Source organism: Phyllopteryx taeniolatus, chromosome 11, assembly GCF_024500385.1.
Source record: "Phyllopteryx taeniolatus isolate TA_2022b chromosome 11, UOR_Ptae_1.2, whole genome shotgun sequence".
Taxonomy (NCBI): Eukaryota; Metazoa; Chordata; class Actinopteri; order Syngnathiformes; family Syngnathidae; genus Phyllopteryx; species Phyllopteryx taeniolatus.
This window is the reverse complement of record NC_084512.1, coordinates 10,922,851-10,950,536: the sequence shown is the minus strand read 5'-3', so window position 1 is coordinate 10,950,536 and position 27,686 is coordinate 10,922,851. Positions and strand designations below refer to the sequence as shown.

Below are 27,686 nucleotides of genomic sequence, written 5' to 3'. Positions count from 1 at the left end.
CTTCTAGTTCTAGCTGGCCATCTAGACTCTGACCCTCCATTCTGAGCAGAACTAGCACCAGTCAATCCAATTTCCTCTGTAACATTGTCTCTCTGGTTGTCATCTTTTGTTTTTCCCTGTCAATTCTGTGTTATCGGTTTCTGGTTCAGGTTTGTTATTATCTAGTTAATTTGGTTATGAGTGACCTTCATTGACAGGTACATGAGCAGGTAAGTGTTTCGTCCACAGGTAACCTTGTCCCATCCGGCAAGTATACAAAGGTAGGTAATTTCTCTCCACAGGTGAAGTAACATCTTCCACAGGCAAGGGATCAGCAGGTAAGTTAATTTCCACATCTGCCTCTGCACTTGGGATCTGGGATGTGATTGAGTGTTCCACTCCTTTCAGTTTCTGGGGATAGAACTCCTTAGCAGTCGGGTTAAGATTTGACCCTTTTAGATTTACATCCAGGTGCAAGGAAGGTCTGGCCTTAGTTTTGGGCATGTCATGCACAACAGTGAATCCATCCTGACTTATCGATGGATATTGTAATTCCACTTCACCATCACCATTAGCCATGTGCTAAATTCAATGTCCTCTGGTACCACAAATGACCAACGTTATCATGGTGACTGACCAGTGTCATGTCCCTGTATTTCTTTGGGAGAAGGAGCTGAAGGGTAGGCTGATTCTCCTTCTTGCAATTCCTGTACAAGACTTTATCCTGTAATGTCAGCTGGTCTTGAACACTGAGCAGTAACTGGACCTCCCTCTCTTCTTATCCTGCTCGAACAATTTCTATTACTGTGTTGATTGTGGGATAATTTCTCTGCTCCACCGCCCAATCATGCTGAGACATTCTTGGAAATGTGGCAGATCCATGAAGCAGGGCATATTCAAAGGAAATTTCACTTGCATCCATCGCCAGACATTCCACAATGGCAGGTGAGTGACAAATTGCTTCCTCCATCTCAGAGAGTTTGTCCACCTGATGTCTCTCAAAAACGGCTCTGACAGTATCTTTTAGAAAAGTTTCCTCACTTCTATTATTCAAAACCTTGAACATAAACTGCCGGACCCGTTCAACCTCAACTGCGGCACTATCATCAACTTCTGCAGGGGCATGCGGATGTCTTGACAGCCCATCTGCATCCTGATTTCTTTTTCCAGCCTTGTATCTGATGCTGAAACTGAACTTGGACAGATGTGCAAGCCACCTATGGCCACAGGCATCCAGTTCAGCAGAAGTCAAAATGTAGGTCAGGGGGTTATTGTCTGTTAGGACACTAAACTCCACTCCATAGAGGTAATCCGCAAATTTATCTGTGATTGCCCACTTGAGGCTGAGAAACTCAAGCTTGTGCGTGGGGTACCTGCATTCACAGTTGGATAACCCACGGCTGGCATATGCAATAACTTTCATTTTACCATCCTGCTGCTGGTACAGGGCAGCTCCCAGCCCATGTGAGCTGGCATCTGTGTGGAGTATGTATGGTTTCTTGGAGTCACCAAATCCCAACACTGATGTCAATCGTTCAATGTGAGTTTTAAATGCCACCTCGCATGAGGGTGTCTATTTATCCTTAAAAGGCTTCTTTAATTCAACATTGGAGAATGACTTTCGACCTTTGTAAGTAATCTCATGTTTATTTTTTCTTAGCAGGGGCGTACCCAGCTATTAGGCTATTTAGGGGCTTCGCAATCTTGGAGTAATTTTTTACAAATCTCTGATGGTATCCGGTGAAACCAAGGAACGACTTGGAGATGTTGTTCGGCCGGGGCCATGTGGTTAGTGCAGCAATCTTTTGGGGGTCGGTTTCTACACCATGTTCTAAGACAATGTGTCCAAGGTATCTCAGTCTTCCTGAAGAAATGGAATTTCTCTGGCAACAATTTGAGACCAAACTCTCTCAATCGATTGAGCACCTTGAAAAGCCTGTCTTCATGTTGTTCTAGAGTATCGAAAAATCATCTAGGAATACCAGCACTTCTTTGTGATTTAGTGATCCCATACACTTTTGCATGACTCGCTGGAAGGTGCTTGCATTGGTTACCCCCTGTTGCATCCTACTAAATTCCCAAAAACCCATCGGCGTGACAAAGCCGGTCTTATGTTTATCCTCCTCCTCCATTTCTAATTGATAATAGCCTGACTTTAAGTCCATGACAGGAAACAACTTCCGGTACGTCCCATTACTGGAACCTGGTCAAGTTTAAAGACTGTCTTGCCTTCCACTCATCGTGCTTGAGTTTCAGTTCTGTATAGTTTTGGTCTACAAGGGCTTTGTTCATGGGCTTGTCACAGTTCCTGGCGATGTGGCCATTTTCACCGCACTTAAAACAAAACGACGCTTTTGGTTGGGATCTTGAATTGAGTGTGTTCTGCGGAATCACTTGATGAGCATGTGGTTCGGCCCCTGGTGCAGTTAAGTTATTTGGCGATATGGCAGCTTTAATTTTTTGTTTCTTCTGTTTTTTTATATTTCTTGCTGTTAAGCTGCATTTGTAACTGGGCTACTTGGGTTCACAGACTTTCAGTTTCAGAGATATATGACTGAAGTAAGCTGGCACTGGAATCACAGGGAGACATGTCAGACACAGAGTGAATGTTTACAAATGGCTTGGTCTTAGTGGAGCCAAAGTGACGCTGCATTCTGTCATTTTTGGATGCTATCCTGTCCTCTTCAGTACGCACTTGAAGCAACAGCTCTGCAAAGTGAGGAGGTACTTAATTTTTTTAGTTCCAGCTGTAAGACTAGGCTGTGGTCCCAGCAGCCACATTTGAACTGCTTTAGTAAGTGTCTGTCAGCATTCCCCTGTTTTACACCACCTCTCTTCACAGCAGTGCACAGGACACTCTGCAGTCTCTGAAGGTAATCAGAATCAGAATCATCAGAATCATCTTTATTTGCCAAGTGTGTCCAAAACACACAAGGAATTTGTCTCCGGTAGTTGGAGCCGCTCTAGTACAACAGACAGTCAATTTACAGAACACTTTGGAGACATAAAGACATTGACAAAAAACAATTGTGCAAAAAGATGCAGAGTCCTCTAGCACTTAGACCAGTTCGAATGACTAATATCGCAATAGTCCGGTGCAATGACCATTGTGCAAAGGGCGCTGAGACTTCAAGGAGTGTATGCGGTTTAAAGTGACGAGTAGTGCGATAATCTGGGACAATGGCTGTGCAAATGTTACGGATACTCCTCAATCAGTGTGCAAATGGAGCAGATGCTACTCTGGCATGAGTGGCCAGTATATGCAAATAGTGCAGCATGGCGAGACAACTACAGCGAGTGCACGAGTAATACATAATTGGCCCCACAGAAATGTGACAACGAACTCAAGTCAAAAAATTGTTAGCTTGTTGTAATGGAATTATAGGTTAGCTGTTTAAGAAGTTGATTGCAAGAGGGAAGAAGCTGTTGGAATGTCTACTAGTTCTAGTTTGCATTGATCGGTAGCGCCTACCTGAGGGAAGGAGCTGGAAGAGCTGGTGAAAGGGGTGGGGAGGGTCCGAGAGGATTTTGCACGCCCTTGTCTTAGTTCTGGCAGCGTGCAAGTCCTCAAGGGTGGGTAGGGGGGTACCGACAATCCTTTCAGCAGTTTTGATTGTCCGTTGCAGTCGGAGTTTGTCCTTTTTTGTAGCAGCACCAAACCAGACTGTGATGGAAGAACACAGGACTGATTCGATGACCGCTGTGTAGAACTGTCTCAGCAGCTCCAGTGGCAGGCCGTGCTTTCTCAGAAGCCGCAGGAAGTACATCCTCTGCTGGGCCTTTTTGAGGACGGAGTTGATGTTGGTCGCCCACTTCAGGTCCTGGGAGATTGTAATTCCCAGGAACTTGAAGGTCTCGACGGTTGACACAAGGCAGCTGGACAACGTGAGGGGCAGCTGTGGCGAAGGATGCCTCCTGAAGTCCACGATCATCTCTACAGTCTTGAGCGTGTTCAGCTCCAGGTTGTGTCGGCCGCACCACAGCTCCAGTTGCTCCGCTTCCTGTCGATATGCAGACTCGTCACCGTCCTTGATGAGGCCGATGACAGTGGTGTCATCTGCAAACTTCAGGAGTTTGACAGTCGGGTTCGCTGAAGTGCAGTCGTTCGTGTAGAGAGAGAAGAGCAGCGGAGAGAGGACACAACCTTGGGGCGCCCCAGTGCTGATGCTGCGTGTGGATGAGGTGGCCTCCCCCAGCCTGACCTGCTGTGTCCTGCCCGTCAGAAAGCTGTAAATCCACTGGCAGATGGCAGGTGAGACGCTGAGCTGGAGAAGCTTGGATGAAAGGAGTTCAGGGATGATGGTGTTGAACGCTGAGCTGAAGTCCACGAACAGGATCCTCGCGTAGGTCCCTCCACTGTCGAGGTGTTCTAGGATACCTTTTCCCCTGGTTTCTGATTAGTATTCAAGAACCTTGCAAACACCTCTTCTCCATCCTCAACTAGTCCATATGCAGAGTCAAGCAACTGCACGTAATGTCTAGGATGGGCTGAAGTACCAAGCTGCCGTACCACATCTGAAGCTGGGGGAAGCAGTATTTTTCTCCGTTGAACAGCAGTATTTTTCTCCGTTGAACAACAGAAAGACTCTCATCGTTAAAGATTAACTCAGCATGTGTAGACCATGTCTCATAATCTGCCTCTCCTGTGAGTTTGGGTATTTTACCAGAGAACGTCCTCATCCATTTGGAGTTACTGGGCAGACTTTTGATCACATGTTCCACCACAACATGTTGTATTTCAGGTGGGTTTGTTACTTCATTAGTCAGTTAGGTTGGTTATACTGCTAATTAGTTTTTGGTTCTTCTTTATTGTACCAGATTCATTTAATTTGGATGTCATAGTAGTTGTTGGGAGTAAACCTCTCCCATGTTCAGATTTTTTTCTTCTACTAATTTCTGAGTGGGCGCCTTTATCAGAGTCACTCCTGATACTGGAGTCAGTAGAGGACATGCACAAGACAGCTGGGGTTTGGTCAGTAGATGAAGTATGTGTTGGAACAAGGTCTACCTGCCACTTTATACCTGGGTTGTCCACATTTGCAACTTCTATTGGGAGAAGAGGCTCAATTTTGGCTCTTCTGGATACCAACTTTTTAACGATGACAATTTCTCCATCTAATTGTCCTGTATCTTGCACTCTCTTTATTCCAGCTATTGGGCCATATTTCTCAAGGGATTCAATTAAGTCTTGATCTGCATCGCGATTAGTAGCACCAAACACACACACACACACAGTAACAGTTTGTCATGACAATCTGCCATTGTATTCAATTTAAAGTCAAAAGTAAAATGAAATGATAATTAACAGGAATATTCAAGTAAATAAGATTTTGTGTGTGTGTGTGTGTGTGTGTGTGTGTGTGTGTGTGTGTGTGTGTGTGTGTGTGTGTGCGTGTGTGTGTGTTCAAAACATCCATCTTTAACATATACATTTAACACATATATATACTGTTCAACCTCGCTCCTGGCTGGCTTGCCATAAAAAGGAATGATGTAACACCGGTGTGTAACACATCAACATTGTAATCAGGTTCAACTCAGGAAGTGAGGGACGGTTTAGTAATAAATTGAACACAGATTTTTTTTTTTTTTGCAACAACAAAAAATAAACAATCACAATTTAAACTTGAATTCTAATTATATAATATAGACAACCTTAAATTGTCCCTTCACAGCTTATTGCAGTCACATTTCGATGTTCGTTTGTTTGTCAGTGTGTAATGTGTGAGTGCTACCCGGGTAGAATGTATATGTGTGTTGTATACATGTTTTTTCTGCAAATTTAGAGCTTTTCTTAGTTCAGGTACGAATCTCCAGGAAGATGGTGAAGATGAGGATGAAGATTTCATCCATCCATCCCTTTTCTGAGCCGCTTATCCTCACAAGGGTCGGGGGAGTGCTGGAGCCTGAACTGGTTGCCAGCCAATCGCAGGGCACATATAAACAAACAACCATTCACACTCACATTCACACCTATGGGCAATTTTGAGTCTTCAATTAACCTATCACGCATGTTTTTGGGATGTGGGAGGAAACCCGAGTGCCCGGAGAAAACCCATGCAGGCACGGGGAGAACGTGCAAACTCCACACAGGCAGGGCCGGGGATTGAACCCCAGACCTCAGAACTGTGAAGCAGACGCTCTAATCAGTCGCCCACCGTGCCGCCAGGATGAAGATTTTGAATCCTCTAACCCTGCCTTGCATCAGACTGAGACCCTAGACGGACTCAACACTGTCTCCAGAATGTAGATCCAGCACTCAAAAAAAACAATCTGTCATAGCAGAATTACAATTAATGATTAAATCATCATTTACTGATCCATCATCAGTTACTGTACAGTATTATATTTACCATTTCTCTTAACTCACGTGTAACTTCAAATACTGATACACAAAAGTAATGATAAACTATTCAGACATCATTGTATTTTTAACAGTATTCATAAATAACTTTACACAAGTTTTTAGACCACTTTTCTCTATTCAATAATGGGGTTTTTTCATGAATCTTTTTCCCATTCACATCTCATTTATGCAATTTTTTTCCCATTACCTAAATATGAATTTAAACATATTATTCATACAATGAACTTTCGGAAAACAAAATGTATACAAATCACCAGCATTAGCCCACATTAAGCATATTTTAACCTTTCTACATTAAACAAAACGTCTAGAAATGGCACAGTAAACATTTCTAGGCCTTATATGGAAAATATGCAATCAAAGACTCAAAACTCACTATTTTCAACTACCACAACATGTTTGTACATTCATCGCTTACTCCGGTTGGTTTTATAGGACAAATAACCTTTTCAAACAATTTTCAATCATAGCTGTAAATAAAATATGTCCATTACACTTTTACTAGCAACGTAGCATTGCTAATATGTACACTCACCGGAGTCCTCGATCGTGTAAACAAAATCAAAAGCAATCCGGCTTGGAACTCTTTGACACCAACTTTAGGTGTGTATTGACTCATTCACGTGAAAAACAAAGCAATATTTTTTCCAAAAAACTATCATCAACTTCTCTTTCTTTTTTCTTGAATTTAAACATAATTCATACAATGTACTTTCGGGAAACAAAATGTATACAAATCACCAGCATTAGCCCACATTAGGCATATTTTAACCTTTCTCCATTAAACAAAACGTCTAGAAATGGCACAGTAAAAATTTCTACAACAACTTTATATGTGTATTGACTCATCAACATGAAAAACAAAGCAACATTTTCCCAAAAACTATCATCAACTTCTCTTTCTTTTGTCTTGTGGCCTCGCTAGCATCGGGTTAGCTGGAGCATTTCAATCCTAACATGCAACGCGCACAGTACGTATTTGCTGCATAGCACATACCTAAAGTGCCATCTCGTGGCTATTTTAGCCCACAATAGTTATCTCAACATATTTCACAATAGGAATTCAGACATTACTCATTAGGAATTCAGACATTTAAATGAAAATATACTAATCTGGAGACAAGGGTAAATAAACCCAGAGGGGTACTTTTTACAGGGGTTACACAAAACAGGAAATTATTTTATAACAGTGCTATAGGATATAGTATAAACAATACAATATTTTCTTTGAGTGACCATAACTTCCAAAAGTATGCCAAAGAAAGAACTGACAATGAAGATGTGACTCAATACTTCACAATTAATGAATTAAACAATGTTAATACATTAGGGGCATTAGGCAGGCAAACCCTTTACAAAACGTTAGCCTAGTAGCATAATTGTCAAATAAATTTTTAACTTACGATTACCAAGTCAATAGAAAATAATGTGCTTGCTGAAAACTGTTTTTTTTCATGTTTATGAAAAGGTTCAAATATGACTAAAAGGCAACTATTTTGCTAATGATAAGTAAAATTAATAGCTTGTCTCTTCCAAGTTCCTGGGAAATAAAATATAGATAGAGGAAGGGGTTTTACAATTGTCAAAGAAAAAGAAAATTACGCCTCTGAAATTAGATCAAACTTGCCAGTTACAACCAGCATTGTGCAAATCACGCGAGACGTCAGCAATTCTCCCAGGACCTCAGTTTAGCAAGTATCAGAGCAATAAATGCTTATGCAATGCACCTGACTCAGCTGCTGTGGTATTTGTCTTTGTGTGAATGGTTAGCGAGGGGCTGCCTAAATACTACGGGAAGATGCATTTACATTCCCATGTTGTTTCAGGGTAGTAGTACAACTCAAATTAGTGAGATGATGCTAAACCACAGCAACTTCCAACCACTGTGTAACACAGACAACATCCAGTCATCTTCCAAAGTTAGACAAAGGAGTGCGCTTTCTCATTAAATTCTGAAAAGTAATTGAAGATAGTGCTGGTTGTTGACTATATGCAAATTTTCTGCTGACTAACCCCCAAATAGGAATTGCACACCATGTCCAGATGTACTGTAATACATACAGGTAGTAGCTGCAAAAAGTTCAGTCAAGCATGCATTATAGTCTTATATTTGAAAAAAAAATACTTCAGGAAGAGAGATACGCCAGGAAAAAAGAATGAAAAAATATTATGTGTGTGCCAAATTTACTTGTGCATTCTTCCCTTAGTAATGCTTTTCACTGCAATAGTACCTTTACATCATCAACATAACGCCATTAATCGATGCTGGAATGGCTGTTATGCACGAAATAATCACATTTAGAAATGTCAAAACTTGAGGCCTCTAGATAAGCTCAAAGCTGAAGTATTGTACAATCCTTACCTATCTTCCAACAAGTCAAATCTGTGTTGTCTCTAAACAACAATGGCCAAATACTGGCTTGGCATACATACTACACCGTGTGTGCTTGCGCGTGTGTGCATGTTGCATAGCAGCTCACTCCAGAGAATGCCTCCCTGCACTTTCGTAGGTTTAACAACATTGCAAAACTTGCTACTTTGGTGTATATTTCTACGATAATATAATCACCTTGTTCTTGGATGAGTTAATTCCTAAAAACTGTTTTCCTAAATGCAACACTCGTGTAAGCCTTAAATAAGCATATCACAACAATAGTATCACTTCAGAAAGCAATATCATGCTAATCAACTCATGCATTCCTTTAATCAATAATCAATTTTCCCCTTTATGTTTGAAAAGCGCCAACAATGACGTTTAGTGAAAATTCACACTCTGGCTGTTCATGAAAGGAACAAGAAGCAGAACCTCAACTCTTGAACATATAAAAGACAAAAACTCAGGTGGTGTCCATGTTCTTTTAGTATCCATGTGGATAACTGAGCATATGTTATTATTAACATTACCATTTTACATTACATTGGTGGTTGATGTAATTTTACATTTGTGTCACAGTTAATATCAAAAAATTAAAAGCATGAGGTACAGTACATCAGTGACATGACATTTAACACCTTTCCACTTCTGTCATTAAAGGTGTTTAAAAAGTGCTGTATTGTTTCTAACACAACCATAATAGCCTTGTTAACTTATGTTTATACTTTTATGACAGTTAACAATGTTAAACTGTAATTTATTATATTGACACACAGTAGAGCTAATTTGGGACATGGGCTTTGAAAAACAGTTGAACATGTTCAAGTCCCGCTGCAGACACACGGAAATTGCAACTAGTTGTGATAGAGATGCTACTCTGCTCCCTGGCAACTGCTGAGGTGTCCCTTGAGCAAGACACAGAACACCCCCGAGCTCACCTATATCGCTAATCCTCATTAGGATCAAAGCTGAAACCTAGCCCAGCTGACTTTGGGCAAGAGGCGGGGGACACCCTGGACTGGTCGCCAGTGAATCGCAGGGTAGGTGCAACATCACGGAATTGGTATACGGTTCGACTTAAGAGCTTGCACTGTAACAACTTGAGTAGATACGCTGTGCTTGTCCCGTAGTTATTATAGAGAGAAAAAGGCCCACTGTAATCAAATGACACTCTAGTGAAAGAAACATGCAAGAAAAAGTGAGAAGCGCCTACCTTCATCTCCCTACGAGTCCTCTAGGTGACCAGTGTGGCGGATCTGAGGCTGAAAGAGATTTCAAACGGTGTTAGGCATGACAACTTCAGCGAGTTTTATGATGACATCATTTCTCCATCTTGGGGAAAACCTGGGCAACGTGCAAACATCCCTGCCCCTCCTCATGTGTACGTTTTTCTTCAGCTTTGGTGTTGCACTTGGTTCGCCTCCAAATACAAAAGTGGCGCCTGGTGGGACACATGCTCCCCCCACCCCTACGCCCCCCTCCCTCGCAACAATACTGTGTATCGGTGATCGGTGTTGCAATGTAAGCCGTGGCAGGCTGATCACGCTCATTTCGAGTCGCCTAAAGCCGTTTATGTAATGACCCGTATGTTTGTCTGTGTGTTGTAGTCCGTCAGTCAGCCTGGTGGGAGCAAAGGGCACACATAACCAAACTAATTGTCTGCACAAATGTAACGACAGCGTAGTACTGTAGTTTGAGTCAAACAAACACACACACACGCACGGTGGGGGCAGCGTGCAGTCTGTACCGCACCGACTCCCAACACTAGAGCAGCGGATGACGCCATTGCTGTGGCTGACAGTCGGCTACAACCACAGCGTTTCATTTGGACGTTTTACGCAAGCAGCGCATCCAAATCCACCCGCACTTATCTGAGCCATTAAAAGCCAACATGAAGAATAGCGCTTTTTAATGCAAACTGCTCCGTGGCGTTTCGCGTTTCCTATTTCCGCCGACTCCGCGAGAGTGCAGTCGCTCGCTAGCGAAAATATAGCCGTAATAACACTCGTTTGTCCGCGAGCCGAAGATTTACAGACGTGTCATATGCGGAAAGAGAGAGAGAGAGAGAGAGAGAGAGAGAGAGAGAGAGAGAGAGAGAGAGAGAGAGAGACGCTAAAGGCGTCAAGTTGGTCAAAGTGTGAGCGACCAGGCGTCCAATTAAAAAGTCACTTTCGCGGAATGAGCTCTTTACAAGCGACATGTCTGCACACTCGCCGCTGACAAAGGAACAAGCCCGACAAACGGTCACCTCATGGTGACTTGACATAGTAGTAACGCATACTACACCCTAATAACAATGTCGTATTGTTAAAAGGGGAGCCGAGGTCGCCGTGTTTGTCAAAGGGACAGTGGGGATACGGAGTCATCCGCCCCAGACAAGCAGCTCCGACTGCCCGATACAAGTGACTGAGTGACCGGCCAGCACGCACAACCGGAGCCTCGAATGTCTCCAAAGAACATCGAACCCGCTTTGTAAAAAATAAAAAAATAAAAATACCACCAGGGACACGTCTAAAGAAAAAAAGGTGAGGGGGGGAAGAGATGAGTGTGTATCTATGAGCACGGTTGGTCAAGCGGGGTATTTTTTTTTTCTTTATACAAGGTGGCCCATTCTGTCCCGACTATGTGAGAACTGGTATGCCATGAAATACAGTGCAATTGACATTTAGCCACGATCAAAAATACGTTTAATCACTGCATCGACGCCAAGCTTCGCCCACAGTGTTGTTGTGTAAAATCACTTTGACGCCTATGAGACTGTGCTCGACGACGAGGATTCCTCCGCTCAACAGCACAAACGCTGGTGGTGCCCCCCACCCCCCAGCCTTGGAACTATTCAACCCCGGAGGAAGCGTTTCACTTGCCTCGGTTGCTGGTAGGTTGTTGTTTACCGCATAACTTTGCGATCGAGCTGACCCCAGTTGTTTTTCAGCCATTAGCCCAGCGGATTCATTCATTCCCTTCAAGATAGTCAATAGTGCAAAAGACGCACCGCATCGCCAGTGAACAAGTTAGCGAAGGCGCAGTCTGGCTGGTTAGAAAGCAGGGCAGCGAGCTAGTCAAAGATGTTCAAAATAGCGATGGCTTTTGTCGAACAGCAGCAGTCTTACCTGCGTTGTCAAGTTGAGAAACGTGTCTGTTTTTCGACGAAAGCGTGCTAGTAATCCATAGGAACATTTAAGTAGCGACTCGGGGAGATTTCAACGTCGCTCGTCGGCCCCAGGTTGATGTTGAACACGGGTCGATAAAGTCGTTTTCACAGAGCACTGCTGTTTGCCTTGTTGAGAAGCTTCTCCAGCCTGCCTCTTTCTCAGATCCTCTCCCCCTCCGCCTTCTGAGTATGATTGACGGGCACTTTGGTTCCGCCCTATCATTTATGCGCCATCCAATTGGATAATAACGCCATAGGAAACGCCTTACTTTTCAACGATTGGTTTATAATGGAGAAAAAAATATATATATCCATGGCAAGCCATACGAAATAAACGTAACCGACTGGTCACTTTTCACAAGACATAAAAAAAGAAAAACTACAACCCCCAGGTTTCTAATATTGTTATGGGGTGCGTTGGTTTTACTTTCACTTGTGTCCCGATTTGACGATTTTTTTTTTCTTCCTCGTCAAGTACAAGCCGGAAGTTGCCATCGGGCAATGTTGTTTTACACGTTACAACACACACTGAGCTCGACGTGTAGCTCAGTAAATGTAGCTCGACTAAGCTAACTTTTTCTGACATGAAATGTAGCTTCCCATTTGTGGAAATAGCATAACACAAAATCCTATGAGTTGGCTTGTAAAACTGGTTTACTACACTGATATAGCCTACCGAATTTGTCAATTTCGTCGTTTATATCCTATTATACCAAAGCATCGCTGAAACAAATGCGTTGACGACTCGTTTGTTTTAGCATGCTAACGCAAATCAACTAGCCGCGTGGCTAACAGGAACGGCCAGACACCATTCTAAACGGAGACAACCAAGGTAGGTAGAGCTGAAGACAACTTGATTCCACTTCGTGTATTTGAAATTGCAGTGATTACTTTTCAGTAGTCTCCAGCTCACCAGCGACAATAACAATTGAGTATAGGGCGTGGAAAATTAATACTGTATATGAATTATCAGTCGGAAATGTGTTCTAACAGTACTTGCTGTGCTCTTGAATGATCAAGGCTTCTGAATACACAGACGTACAGAAATGGATGGATGGATAACATTCAATCCATCTTGTTGTACTCTAAATAACTTTTATACTTGGAAAAAGTTGTCTATTATATTGGCGGATCTTTATCATGGCCTTTGATTTTGTAGACTTTGATCATCCACTGATGATTAGTGCATACTACCAAATAGAATGATATGGCAACTATTACCCATTAATTATATTTTTTGTTTTTTTTTTTTTTTTAAAAAAAGGCTTCAGTTTTTGTTATAAAGTCGTTTGAGGTTTAAAATGTTTTGCGAATTGTTTCATGCGATTGAACCACAGTACGGCTCAATCGCTGCTTTTATTCTTAATGCATCTTTTCTGATTGACTCAACACATCCAGTCATCCATCCATCCATTTTCTGAGCCGCTCCTCCTCACTAGGCCTGCTGGAGCCTATCCCAGCTATCGGGCAGGAGGCGGGGTACGCCCTGAACTGGATGCCAGCCAATCGCAGGGCACATACAAACTAACAACCATTCGCACTCACATTCACACCTCCGGGAAATTTAGAGTTGTCAATTAACCTACCATGCATGTTTTTGGGATGTGGGAGGAAACCGGAGTGCCCGGAGAAAACCCATGCAGCCACGGGGAGAACATGCAAACTCTTAGTATCCATCCATTGTAATTTTTCGATGTATTCTTCCATTCATAAACATCTCTTTTAAAATGCTGCCTGTTGTGGCAGTATTTTAAGAGAGAGGTTTTTTCAAAAACAAATGAATGAAAAACGTTCCTGTATTGGAGCTGCTTAAAAGTGTTCTCTGAGTGTAAATATTAAATTATAACAAATCTTTTCATCGCTTGAACAGTTTTGTTTGTTTTTGCAGCAAGCTGTATTAAAAATGTAGATATGTTTTTGTCGTTCAACATTCTCAAGACTGATGATGTGTGTCATGATTTAAAAAAAATATATATATATATACATCTGATGTGTAATCATTACACTATAAAGTCTTAAATATGCTCTACAAGCGTACTTTCTGTAATCATTTGGGTTAATGTAAACTCTAAAGTTGTTTTTTTTTCCCCCCACAGTTTCATGAGCATTTTTCTTCTCCAAAAAGAGTTCAAATAGTTTTTGAAGTGATGGACGGTGAGCTAGAAGCAGCCTCAGAGCGAATTCTCCTGGAGCCATACAAATACTTGTTGCAACTGCCAGGTGAGTTCCTGTCTAACTTTAAGTAACACTACTAGGCTTTACATGATCAGGATTTTGGGGGCTGATCAGCAGTTTAAAAAAAACGATAACTCATCACTGATCCGATCACAAGAAGGGGCAATGTGTCTATTTAAATGACTTGTTCATTTGTCTTTGTTCCTCTATTTATGCCAGTGAGGCATAGCGACAGACAGAACAAATCAATCCTCTTCTATTAGATGGCAGGAAGTAAATACAGTAATTAATGTATCCAGTTTTTGTGACATTTTTGTTTGTTGGTGTGCCGTGAGATTTTTCAATTGTAAAATATGTTCCTTGGCTCCATAAAGGTTGGAAATCACTGCTCTAGTCAGGTCATGTATTCTAATCAGTCAGGTCAAACCAACATGACAGAAATAACGGGTGCTAATGTACTGTAATTAAATTAATTTATTGTAATTAAATTACTTCACCCACACCGAAACTTTAGAACATGATTCAACAGAACGGCAGCATGTTTACGTACAACCGTTAGTGCTAGCACTAGCTTGCTAGGCTACATTACGTTTTGTTGCCTGCTTGCAAGCCGTATCGTATTAAAAGTACGTGAACATACCTCAAGCACACCTTAGATTAAAGTCGTCTCCCAAGCACCGGTGACCACTAACACACGTTTTTCCCCATTTAGTTTTTATAATACACAGACGCGATCGATTGTTGTTGTGGCTGTGGTAACGTGTATCCGGTCGCATTTGAGTTGAAAAGCCCAGTGATCTGAAAAGACGGGATGTGGTGGTATCAGAATACAAAATTTTATTGCAGTAGTCTGACAATCGTGAAAGACCAAATTTGTCTTGTAGTCTGGTCCACGCATTACGTGTTGTCTGTCCCAGACCGCCGACGTTTTTAAAAAAAAAATAACTATTGGCGGTCAGATATTTACAGTACTACCTCAAAAGACACACGACAAGGCTAAAAATAAACTAGCTTTTGGATTCAAATATACCGTACACGATGGCAGTGCGGCGTGAATGTCTTTTGCGGTCATTGATCGGATCGGCGAATTATGACTAAGCCGATCAGCCTAAAATGCTAATTATCGGCCGATACCGATCAGGCCGATAAGATCGGTGTAAAGTCTAAACACCACCGCCACTGTGTGTTGGAACCTTCTAATTCATAAATGGAGCACTGGAACATCATGTTCAGTAATATAAATTCTGTACAAAATTATTCCTTCCAACATTGATTTTTGGGCAGTCCTGCTGGGACCACCTACCAGTTAATGTTGCATTCGAAGTACTCAATGCATGCAATTAAGATGACTGGGCTAATGTACAACACATACTACTCAATACAAGTACAGATTGTAAGATCAACACCACCCACATAATTGTGTTACACCCCCGTTTTCTGATTTCGCTGATTGTGCATTCCCTTTATGACATCACATCAAATACATTCAAGTAAACAATCCACTTTTAATCATTGTCTCCTCAGGAAAACAAGTGAGGACAAAACTTGCCCAAGCATTCAACCACTGGCTTAATGTACCAGAGGACAAACTACAGGTGAGAAATTGAAACAAAATGTTTACAGTAATTGCCCAATCGACGTTTTAAATAGGCAAAAAATTATATATATTAACCCTAAAATGAACAGAGTACTATACATGTATTTTATCGTCTTCAATACTACTGAATATACAGCAACTACAACATAAAAGTAATCGTGGTTATAGAAGTTAGTATACATAAAAAGTTCAATCAAGCTGAAAAACTTAACTTAATAAGGACAGACACACATTGCTGTCCTATACTTCCAAGTTCCTATGTTTCCAATGTGTCTTAAATGAGTTAAAGCAGTTAAACTCAACTGGTGAGTCTGGACCCAAAAGTGGGTCGCGGAGCCATTTTGGTGGGATTGTGGACAGATAGTAAAACATTTATAGCATAATTCAGACTGTTAAAACTGTTACAGTTGCTTTGGTCTGGCATTCATTTCCATTTTTCATAGAAGACAAACTATTTATGTTGCACTTTCATAAAAAGATGAGATCAGTGCCAAGATATAATTTTTGGGCATGCAGTTTTATGTTTTTGGTCAGTTTCTTAATAAGGTGCCCTGAAAGGCACTTTAAACACGTAAGCATGAGTAGTTATTTTTAAAAATATGATATTCATACTGTATGTTTTTAAAGGGTGGTGGCCGACTGGTTAGCACATTGGCCTCACAGTTCTGAGGTCCTGGGTTCCATTCCGGCCTCTCTGTGTGGAGTTTGCATGTTCTCCCCGTGCCTGCGTGTGTTTTGTCCAGGTATTCCAGTTTCCTCCCACATTCCGAAAACATGCATGGGAGGTTAATCGAAGACTCTTAAATTGTCCCATAGGTGTGAATGTGAGTACAAAAGGTTGTTTATGCCCTGTGATTGTCTGGCAACCAGTTCAGGTATACCCCGCCTCTTGCGTGGAGTCTGCTGAGATAGGCGCCAGCACACCGTGACCTTAGTGAGGATAAAGGGTTAAGAGAATGGACGAATGGATGTTTTTAGACTATTTTTGAACAATGTACGTTCTTGTTCCACTAATGTGTATGTGTTCACTGTGATGGGTTAAATGCAGAGAACAAATGTCGTGTGCATGCATGCATGTTCATGACAATAAAAGATGATGATGATTCTTCTTCTTTATTGTTCTTAACATCTGTAAACGTTGTTCGGGACATAGCAACAATAAAAAAAATGAGGGTCCTAGGGTGACAACAGTTGAGAACCACTGAATTAAGGTCCTTACACAAAGGAGAAATATTGTTTTTTAACCATTTGCATCTGTAATGTCAGCAGTACAAAAGTGCACTATTTGCTCACTACCGTAAACCCAGACGCATACACACAGTATTTACAGCCTGCATCGGTCAGTGACGATGAGCAGCAACGCAGATGGTACAGTTGCACAATTAAGAAACAGTAGATTATATTTGGTCATAAACCTCATCTCGGCCATAATTTAGAGTGCAAACCTGTTGACATGAGAGGCATTTCTTTAGAACAAGTAGCAGTTGTTTGATACATCGCCGAACCTGGGAAAGAAACGCAACTCCAACTCATTACTTAGTGCACAGCATGATATGTTAAACTGATAACATAAGAGGTTAGATTGGCAATCAAGTGCTTCACATGTCACAAACATCCGGCAAAGTCAGATTTCTTCCACCCTTTATTGCTCAGAGGCGGTGTAGTGCGTGTTTTTTTGGACAACTGCAGCAGCTAGGTTGCTGGAGTTGGAGCCACAATGTCAATATTTGGGATTATTGTCTTCTGTAACCTGATACAGGCTACCAGCTAAAGCATCAAAGCAGTGTGAGGTCTTAATTAACAGCTGACTGACATGGTACAAATCAGTCCTGTAACAATAGGGCTCGAGACTGCAACCTTTTTTTCCAGCTTGAGTGGGTTTAAAAAATAAATAAAAAATGCATCTTGTCGCACTTGCACGAGTGCATGTTTTAATGTTTGAAAGTACCCTTTTCTTCAGTGGCAATCTCCTCCTGGTGAGAGAGAGCGCCGTCTTCATTGTTGTTATGAATTCCATTTAAGTTAAAAGCGACCTGCTGCAATATGATTGGCTGCCTGCTGCAACATAATTGACTGCTTCCTCCAGATAGGACACATGCTATTATCCACAGCATCGTGGCATATACACGCCCCACATATGTGCCTCACAGACAGGCCAGTATGCCGTTGTGCCAACACGTACCTATATTGACCCTGCTCGCTATTTATTCATTTTAAATGACAAGTGTGAGCTGTCAACGCATCTGGACTGCTGGTGAAAAAGCTAGTTAGCCCGGACCTGCCTTGTAAAGTCCGGTAAGCCAGTAAAATCGTCCTGCCGCAACTCATCAACAGCTTTTCTTTTTACACACAACATTATCATCAGCTGCTACATTTGTCACGGGAATAAAAACAAAAGTTGTTTCCCCAAGTCACGTCAAATATGATTGTTTGACAAGTATGAGGGTGTGTGTGTGCGTGCATATGTGTGGTGATGGGGGGGGGGGGGGGGGGGGTTATACCGCTAACTACAAAGATTGCCTGCATAATTTGTCATTTCACTCGTTATAACAAACAGAGAGGCATGTGTAACGGTTAGCTAGAAAATCTACCCAATCTATCTAATCATAAACAATATTTTTATATGGTGGTAGTACACTTATTCAATTGTTTTTAAATGTACATAGGTCAGTCGTCTGGTTGTGGTAATGCTCACAATTAAGTGGTTTTCCCAGGGGATGAGGGTTAAGAGCCCTGACTATAAGAGCTGGCAGTTCGAACAAATGATCAAATAAAAGTAAAGCCTTTGTTTTGTTTTGTTTTTTAAATGAATTGACCTGTTCTGTCTGCCTCTGCTTGCTGCAGACAAACTTGTTCACAGTAAAATATTTTGCAAACAGCTTACCTCGAGTAAGTGTCAATATTTATTTCGTACGAAACTATGGTTGTGATGGTCATGCTGTACCTCCTCAAAAAAGGGTGCAACCAAGTTGGTGGCACCAATGCGACTAGTGCAAAAGTTGAAAACAAATTCCTTGAGTGTTTTTTGGACATACTTGGCAAATAAAGATGCTTCTGATTCTGATTTGTTACAGTAGCAGATGTCATGGTGGCTGTAGTTAAACTTCACACAGCTGACATTGTGCTCTTCTCCTTTAGACCACAAACTACTACTACTACTATAAATCACTGAGTCTATTTAGCGCTTCTGCTGGTGTGATTCAATTGTCAACAATTGGTGGTTAATCAATTATAATCCCACCCACAATGGAAATGTTACTTTTAGTTTTACTTTACATAAAATTCATTTATTTCATGTTTCTATATACAGTACTTTGTGAATTAATTTCACATGATGAATTATTGGGAATTCGATGTGTTCTTAAGGGGTGCAAGTCAATCTGTCACTTCTGTTTTTCTTCAGTCAAAATTCATTTGGATGAGCGATTTAGAATTCATTAGTTTTAATTTAGCACAACCATTATGCCACAAGCTTTGCAGTGATTAAAAACTAGTGTTGTGCCCACTGCCAGTGAAACATGGAGATCTGCGCTCTCTTAATCTTGGTGCCCTCCAGAGTACAGACGTGTGTTGCCTGTCAGATGCGGTTAAGTTTGCTCGTCAACATGTTTTTCTTGGTTCTGAGAAACCCTTATGTACGTCAGTTTTCCATCCGTCCAATTGGGGGAGCGATGTAGCTTGCTTACAAGATGAAAGCTTATAAAGCTGTTAACAAATTGTTTCCATTGTGATGACTTTTAAATTTACATTTACAGTCGCCCTCATAGATCAAACATTATCTGTCAACCTAAGACTTCCTCAGATTTAAAACAATTTGCCGTATATTAAATATGGGCATTGTTTAAAACTTCCCTGCGATTGGCTGGCGACCAGTTTAGGGTGTACCCTGCCTCTCGCCCGAAGATAGCTGGAATAGGCTCCAGCACGCCCGCGACCCTAGTGAGGGTAAGCAGTACGGAAAATGAATGAATGAATGAATGAATAAATATGGGCAATAGAAACTGAATAATAGTTGAACATTATTTTTTGTACACATGTAAAAAGATGTGCCGTGGATGCATGCATTTAAGGGGAGATTGATGTAGGTGCATCAACTTCATGTATCGCAGTTAACATTATTAAAGGGTGTCTTTGCAGTGTTAAAACTGCTAGCAAGATTTGAATCGCGCTTACTTCACTCATGATTCCCCCGTGCGTTTCTGACCAAAGCCACACCCCTCACTAACATGCACGAGCGCCATTCTCGAACATGGTCATTCCTAAATGCATGTGATCTTGAAAGTTTTGCTGAGGTGCGGTAGTTTCTTGCACAACAAATTAGAGGTTTTAACAAATATGACAAAAAAATAGTTTTTTTTGCTAACACCCCTTTAATGGTCATATAAATGAAGAAATTATGTTAAATGCCGTCTAATAATGTGCATTTGTTATTATGACTTGTGGGGGAGGGGAATCTCGTCACATAAAGACTAAACAGTGGACTCTGGTCTCCCTTTCATTATTGATATTGACTTGTCCCTTTCGCCATGGTGTACTGTATTGCGCAGCCAGCACAAAGACACGTGTATAACTTAGTAACACATTCCACTTGCAGTCCTAGGGTCATCATACTTTTTCTCTTTGAGTTCTGTAGTGACGTGACAAAAAAACATATGCCAAAGAAAGAAGCTGCGCTGAAGTCTTGCCAGATTTGTTCAAGTCTCGCGTGACTTCAATTCAAAACGTCTATTTTTTAATTGGACATTCAACATTAGAGGTTCCAGTGTACATTTATATCCCATGGTGAGTGTTGACAACATCATTAGGGAGGAAAACCCCACATCCCACATCGCATTTTACACGTTGCCTCTTATCTGACTAAATGTGTTCCATGTCATACTCTGACTGCCTTTTCTGTTTGGACTCTAAGTGACCTCGACATGTTCATATTATAAACAAATCTGACTGTTGTCCTCTGTCACAAGCCTTCTAATTCCAAATGCGGTGAATTGTGGCACAGCATGACCCCTCCCCCTCTTTCCGTGGTGCTCTGTAAACTCACGCTGAACCCATCATGTAGACTGAGAGCACTCCTCTCAGCATCATTAGCGCTCTGCTGCCAAGAAGTCGCCGCCATGGAAACAAGTGGGTCTTCAGATAGATGGCGGGAGTGACATTGGTGTACTGTGTCATTTGTTTGGACTTCTCCAGTACATAATGTTTAGTATGTGTCTCTGTACAGCACGTGCTGAGACTTTCCCATTATACTCCTTCCCTTGGTTTTATCTCTCTAGTAATGTGTAGAATGGTTAGTATTCATATAAACTGGACTTTTTCAAATGGCGGAGCACGGACCAGGTCTCATGCAGACCCACAGTCAATTGCCGTTGAATAACAATAGTATTAGTAATATAGTAAGTATCGTAATTTCACGTGTATAATGTGCACCCGTGTATAATACGCACCCCCAAAGTTGACCTCAAAATTCTGGAAAACCCTTCTACCCATGTATAATGCATTTTTACAATGCATGATTTTGCTTCTACCCATATAATCAAAACATGAAATATTATCTGTGTTTTGTTAGTTTTTTCAAAGAATTATTCTGAAGTTAAGCACTTTATTTGAACACGTAATACTTTCTTTTTATTTACTTGCTCTTATTTTGAAATTCACAGCCCTACTTTAATTAAATGAGAAAACACAGTTGTGCTCATATGTTTGATTACCCAGGCAGAATTTCTAAGATCTGTACAATTCTTTAAAGAAAACATGAAGGACCAGGCGAAACACATTGAATTTTATTTTAATGGGATTCAAATTAAACTGTCAATCATTTCAGAAAAGCATTATCATTAAACAAAACAACTATAAGGAAATGTCGTATTTATGTATGGGTATGTAAACTTATGAGCACAACTGTAATTATATGCAGTCATATGTACCCCTGTCATATTCGAATGAAAGTGTAGGCTACACCTTTTTCATAACCTCTAGGTGGTGGTGGCACACTAGAATGAAAGTGTACAGCTTTTTCATAACCTCTAGATGGCGGCATACAGTTTATAAAATTAGTTTTTTTTTTTTCTTCTTCATTTTCCCCTATATCTATGTATAATGCGCACTATTGACTTTTGACAATTCTTTGGGGGGGAGGATATGCACATTATGCACAAGAAATTATGCTATGTGTGTCATCACACAGCATGTTTTTTCTCCCACAACCCGCTGTCACAAAAGATATATGCAGCATTATGGTAGGTCCTTTTGTGATCATGTGACCATAATGAGTGTTACTTGACATTTGGGCTGTGTGCTTAATGCCTGTGGTGCTTAACTTCAAATTGTTTCCCAGTCTTTTTTGAGTTGAGTATCACAATATGATTTGTACTGAAATGTAGACCTGAGGTGTTTGTACCTGTTTATTAGATATTTAAGTTATTGGTGTTCTTTGTTTAGTTTTTTTAATGTGAACTGTTTTGAGTTAAGAACTGTTTAAAAAGCATTTGGCATTTCTGTTTTTGTTTTGTTTTGGTAATACATTTATTCACGATCACACATTGTCGTCTTTTAATAGGATCAAAATAGTTTAATTTATGATACAGGCAGATAGTAGTTTTTTCATGGAAAACAAACCATTGTAGTTGCAAAACCACAAATGAGCCTCATGCCATTTCGATATTTTTGATGGGTTGGTTACACGCTGGAATCGTGATTGACTGGTTAACATCTGCTTCACAGTTCTAGGGTTGGAGTTTCAAATTAGGGCTCAGGCCTTCCTGTCTGTAGTTTGCATGTTCAAGCTTGCCTGAGTGGGTTTTTTCCAGGTACTCGTTTCCTCCCACATTCCAAAAACATGCATGATCGGTTAATTGAAAACACAAAATTGTCCTTTGGTTTGGATGTGAGTGTGAATGGTTGTTTGCCTATATGTGCCCTGCAATTAGCTGGCAATTGGTTCAGGGTGTAACCCGCCTCTTAACCAAAGTCAGCTGGGATAGACTGCCTAGTGACATTAAGCGGTACAGAAAACTGATTGATGCGTCGTCTATGCCAATCAAAACATTTTGTCTGGAACTTTGCCCTGAGAAAGCCCTTGCAACTGGACCCCTCCAAATTTTAATTAAAGATCCCTGAAATATACTGTATTTGAATAGACATGTACAGTGCTCTAGACTGGAACAAATTTGTTAGATAACCATTCATTTCAGAATCAAGATTTTCTATGGCATACTACACTACCAAATACTCACACAAATATGGGTCATTGGATGGAAATGAGATTTGTCAATGTGCACACACTAAAATGTAAATCATCTAAGTAATGTTGCAAAAATGAGCAGACATCAATTAAAGGTAGATTTTGCTGTTTAAAAAAAGTCATACAGTCCTGCTCACCATTGGTGGCACCCCTTCATTTTTTGCATACCCTGTACAATATATTTAGAAATGTACCAAACTTCTATCATCAGGATTAATTGGAGGTCCAGAGTAATTTCACAAAGAAAATAGTTTTTTTTTCAAGTTAGATGTTGCAATTTCAAAGGAAGAAAAAAAAACAGAAAACAGAATGTGCAGGAATATTGGCTCCCCTCAATATTTGGTTGCACACCCTTTGGTAGCGATGACAGCCTTCATTTTCTTCAGGAGGTATTCCACATTTAGTACTCAAACTTCATGGGTGCCAGTGATTGTGAGCATGACTGTATTTCATAACTTTCTGTATGACCTAATGTATAATATTATTAAAATGAGAGAAGAGGGAGGCTACATTCAACTCTAGCACAAAAAACGTTAAAATATTGCTAGCAGTTTGAAAATTGAAAACTCTACCTTTTTAAGTTGACTAAAGCTAAATTTTAGTTTAAAACTCTACCCACAGGCGAGTCTCATCATCAAAATTGTTCTTGTGCTCAATGAGATGAGAAATGGATGTTACTCATTAATGTTGAGCTCTGTACATTGTTATACTCTCTTTAAATGTCATTTCTGACTTTTCCTGCTGCCTCAAGCTTAGTGACAAATGCAGTGACAGACATTACAAAGAACTGGATGGAAGTCACATAACCTGTGGCTACTCATGAATGCTGGATGGTTCAATAACAAAAAATATCAATTTTCACTTAGTCAAGCGGAACATTGCAAGTTCCACTTGACTTGAGTCAGATTATATTGCAGTGGGTCCTGAAATGGACCAAACGGCTATTCTTTCACAGAAAATGGTCCGGTCAGATACACAGACCTTAACCCATTAGATTGGTCAGTCATTTAATCATTGTCGGTAATATACAAAATATACACCCACACAATGCAATAAAGTCGTTTGTGTAGCTACATAAGAGCATGTCGTCATGCAGCACAAGGCGGCACCTCAGTTACTGCTGTAAGTACTGTTTTTGCATTTGATTGTTTTATGTTCATGGCCTATTTGCGTAGAAATTTGGGATACATCGCAGCTGTAGGAACAGAACTGAGGAATAACCAAGGACTTCCTGTACTGTATTTTAGTGTGATGCACTTGGAGTAACTCAGTCAGACGCATGAGGCATCATCTGTTCCATCCCCTGCCTTGTTTGGCACAACTGTGCTTGTGCATCCTCCCTAAATGACTAAAAGACAGCTTGCTTACAACTGAATGCCCCTCAGTATATTGCACTGAATGCACTTGTTTGTGATGAAGACATGTCTGCATTGTTAATATTTCACTGTTTGTGGCTTTGGCAAACTGTGACTTCCACAGTCAGTAAAGTGTGGTGCTGATCAATGAAAACTTGTGGATCAGTGGTACTGGCAGTCTGACAAAACACATTCTATAGCAATTGTTGGTGTCGCTTGTGTAATCTTTGAGCCGTTATTGATGTGAATTTTAGGTTTGCTGGGGCAGTATAGGTGGTATTTACAGCTTGTGTGTGCTGGAAATTCTTTTACAATGAGCAGCGACATGATTGTCACTTTTCTAATTGAAAAGAACAGACTGTCACTCAATGATTGCACCAGTAGCGTGATTCACAATTATATATGCTCAGTCTTAAGTTTTCCTCGAGAAGCGGTTCTCAAACTGTGGTCTGCAAAGTAGGCATACTGTAATTTCTCGTGTATAATGCGTACCCCCAAAGTTGACCTCAAAATTCTGGAAAACCCTTCTACCTATGTATAATGCATTTTTAAAATGCATGATCTTGCTTCTACCCATATGATCAAAACATAACAACAGAAGTATTATCTGTATTTTGTTAGTTATTTTTCAAAGAATTATTCTGAATTTAAGCACTTTATTTGAACATGTAATGCTTATTTACTTGCTCTTATTTTGAAATTCACACACCTACTTTTATTTAGTAAATGAGAAAACACACAGTTGTCCTCATATGTTTGATTACCAAGGCAGAATTAAATTAAAAGCGCCGATATGCTTTTGACATATTACACAAATCTGCCATCCCTGCATGTATACAGCATTTCAAGCTCTCACACTCTTTTTTGTCTACACGTAAGGCAAGACGACATTGACAAAATATATGCATTATGGAAGCACGACTTGGGTTAAAAGTTTCCAACATGTTGATACACCACTGCTTTTGCAATGTACTATAGAAATATGATCTGAAAATGGTTCCACTCACGTTGTGCGTTTCTTTGCAGGAATCAGGTCAAAAGGTCGAACTAAATGGCTAAGTTGGCAATACTGACAGTCCTTTTGTTGTCTAGGTCTTCTTTGTTCACAGCAATGTTGTTAGTGGAAGCAGTGCATGCTCAAAAAATACGTAATCAATTTGGTGTTAAACAGGTCATGGATATTTAGGTTGAAAATTTTAACAAAAATATGGCATTTAGGGGTACACATGCTAGTTATGTTTTAATGGCATTAGGATTATGGAGGGGGTCCTTGGGAATATTTTTCCCTGCAAAGGGTCCTCATTATTTATTATTATTTTTAATCATGATGACAACTGAAATCACTCAAATTGCCTTCAAACCTCAAAAGTTGTCATACGCTTAAATGTTTGGCCTGATAATATACACACATTGACACACACGCGTTCAAATGGCTTTTAAGGGTAAGTTTCCACACTTGTAACTATGAGTCTGTGACCTGTGACTGATTGTATAAATAGTCAATGAGTTTTTAAACTCTTGAGACCCCAGCATATTTCATCCATAGATGAATGACTGTGCTGGATACCGAGGCATGTAGAAAGCAAAAGAACTGTCAAAGGACCTGTGAGAAAAGGTAGAACTTTATAAATGTGGAAAAGATACAAAACGATACAATGATTTGAAAATTCCATTAGGTATTGTTCACAGTCTAATAAAGAGGTGGAAAATTAGTAATTCTGTTGATAACAATCCACAGTCAGGTAGAAATAAAATATAATATATAAAATATTTCAGCCAGAACTGCCAGGGTTTTTTGGGATGCAAAGAAAAACCCACGTGCAACTTCATCTGAAATACAGGTTTTTCTGCAAAAAAAGTGCTTTTGCCTGATCACTCTTTTTTTTAAAGAATAGGATGCATCTTAAAAATTTTGCCAGGGTAGACTTATGAGCACAATTGTATTTGGTGGATCCAAAAGGAAATGCCAGATGTAAAAATATTTTTCCAAAAAGTGTTTTTCTGCTACGTTTTGCTTTGTAATGCTAACTACAGTGCTTTTTAGGAGGCGAATGGGTATTTAGTCCTGCATTCATCTGGTGTCTCCTTTTCAAAAGTGTGTGCGTCGTAGTTTCATCACGTCACTATATGAAATGTCAAGACCTTGAATGTGAGCATGTAAACATGGCGCCCTCTGCTGCATACAAGCTGTAATACATCAAGATACCTGTACACATTTAGTCACACTGTTTTAAGAGGTCACTCACTTACTTGAGCTTAATTCCTAATTCAGGTGATCATCGAAGTGACTGAGATGCTGCACAATGCTAGCTTGCTCATAGACGACATCGAGGACAGCTCAAATCTGCGGCGAGGCTTCCCCGTGGCCCACAGCATCTACGGCATTCCCTCGGTCATCAACTCTGCCAATTATGTCTACTTCCTGGGTTTGGAGAAGGTATTGACGCTGGACAACCCCGAAGCCGTGCGTGTGTTTACCCGGCAGCTGCTGGAGCTGCACCGCGGCCAGGGCCTAGACATCCACTGGAGGGACACGTACACCTGTCCCACGGAGCAGGAGTACCGCAACATGGTGCTGCAGAAAACCGGGGGTCTCTTTGGCCTGGCCGTGGGACTGATGCAGCTCTTTTCTGATTGGAAGCAAGACCTGAAGCCCCTCCTGGACACGCTGGGCCTTTTCTTTCAGATCCGGGACGACTACGCAAATCTGAGCTCACGCGAGTACAGTGAGAACAAGAGCTTCTGCGAGGACCTGACAGAGGGCAAGTTCTCTTTCCCCACTATCCATGCTATCTGGTCACGTCCCGAGAGCACCCAGGTGCAGAACATCCTCAGACAGCGAACCGAGAACTTGGACATCAAGCGCTACTGCGTGGACTACCTGGAGAAGGTGGGTTCGTTCGCGTACACCCGTCAGACGCTGCGGGACCTGGAAGCAGAGTCTTACCGTCTAATCAGGGAGTTTGGCGGGAACCCTCAGCTGGAAAGCCTGGTCAAACTCCTCAGCCGCATGCATCAAGAGGCTGAAACGAAGTCGAATACTGAGCAGTACACCAGCCACAACCACTGACCTCCTCCTCGTCACTCGCTGCGCTGACACCCTGCACGCCTTACATCCAAGAAAATACTCAAGTTATCACGAAACTGTGGAATACGAGACTCCTGGTGGAAATAAAACCAGCTCCGTCCTGCCTTTGTCCTTGATGTGCTGGAAGCGTGTGAAAATGATGCCACTTTTCATGTTGTAATAAATGGTACCACACTCCTATCTTGGTGGACGCAAAAGCAGCCCATGTTCTGAAAACATGTTAAAATCATGATGTGACTGTCCAGGTTGTAATAAACTGTACCACACTTGATTCTCACCGAAAGCAAAAGCAGCACTTTTTTTTTTTTGTATTAATATTTTTTTAACCTGTCCTGTTCAGCTGCATGGTCATAATGGTGG

At 41.0% G+C, this 27,686-nt stretch overlaps 2 protein-coding genes across 4 annotated transcripts in view; one reads left to right on the top strand and one right to left on the bottom strand.

The window, feature by feature from the left end:
• The window catches only part of arid4b (AT-rich interaction domain 4B), a 67,048-nt gene extending 55,005 nt beyond the window's left edge, over positions 1 to 12,043 (bottom strand). For both annotated transcript variants that reach the window (XM_061789017.1, XM_061789018.1), the window contains exons 1-2: positions 11,831 to 12,043; positions 9,934 to 9,982 (exon numbers count right to left, since the gene is read on the bottom strand). In XM_061789017.1, the coding sequence (XP_061645001.1) occupies positions 9,934 to 9,939 (6 nt within the window). In that variant the 5' untranslated portion in view covers positions 9,940 to 9,982; positions 11,831 to 12,043. The remainder of the gene's footprint in view (positions 1 to 9,933; positions 9,983 to 11,830) is intronic.
• Positions 12,044 to 12,286: 243 nt separating this feature from the next.
• ggps1 (geranylgeranyl diphosphate synthase 1) lies at positions 12,287 to 27,603 on the top strand. Of its 2 annotated transcripts, XM_061790135.1 has the most exons (4): positions 12,287 to 12,703; positions 13,968 to 14,091; positions 15,571 to 15,641; positions 26,511 to 27,603. In XM_061790135.1, exons 2-4 carry the CDS (start codon positions 14,019 to 14,021, stop codon positions 27,306 to 27,308), a joined length of 942 nt encoding a protein of 313 aa, XP_061646119.1. In that variant the 5' UTR covers positions 12,287 to 12,703; positions 13,968 to 14,018; the 3' UTR covers positions 27,309 to 27,603. The 2 variants fall into 2 exon arrangements, with proteins under 2 accessions (XP_061646119.1, XP_061646120.1); XM_061790136.1 differs by lacking the exons at positions 12,287 to 12,703; positions 15,571 to 15,641.
• Positions 27,604 to 27,686: the final 83 nt, after the last annotated feature.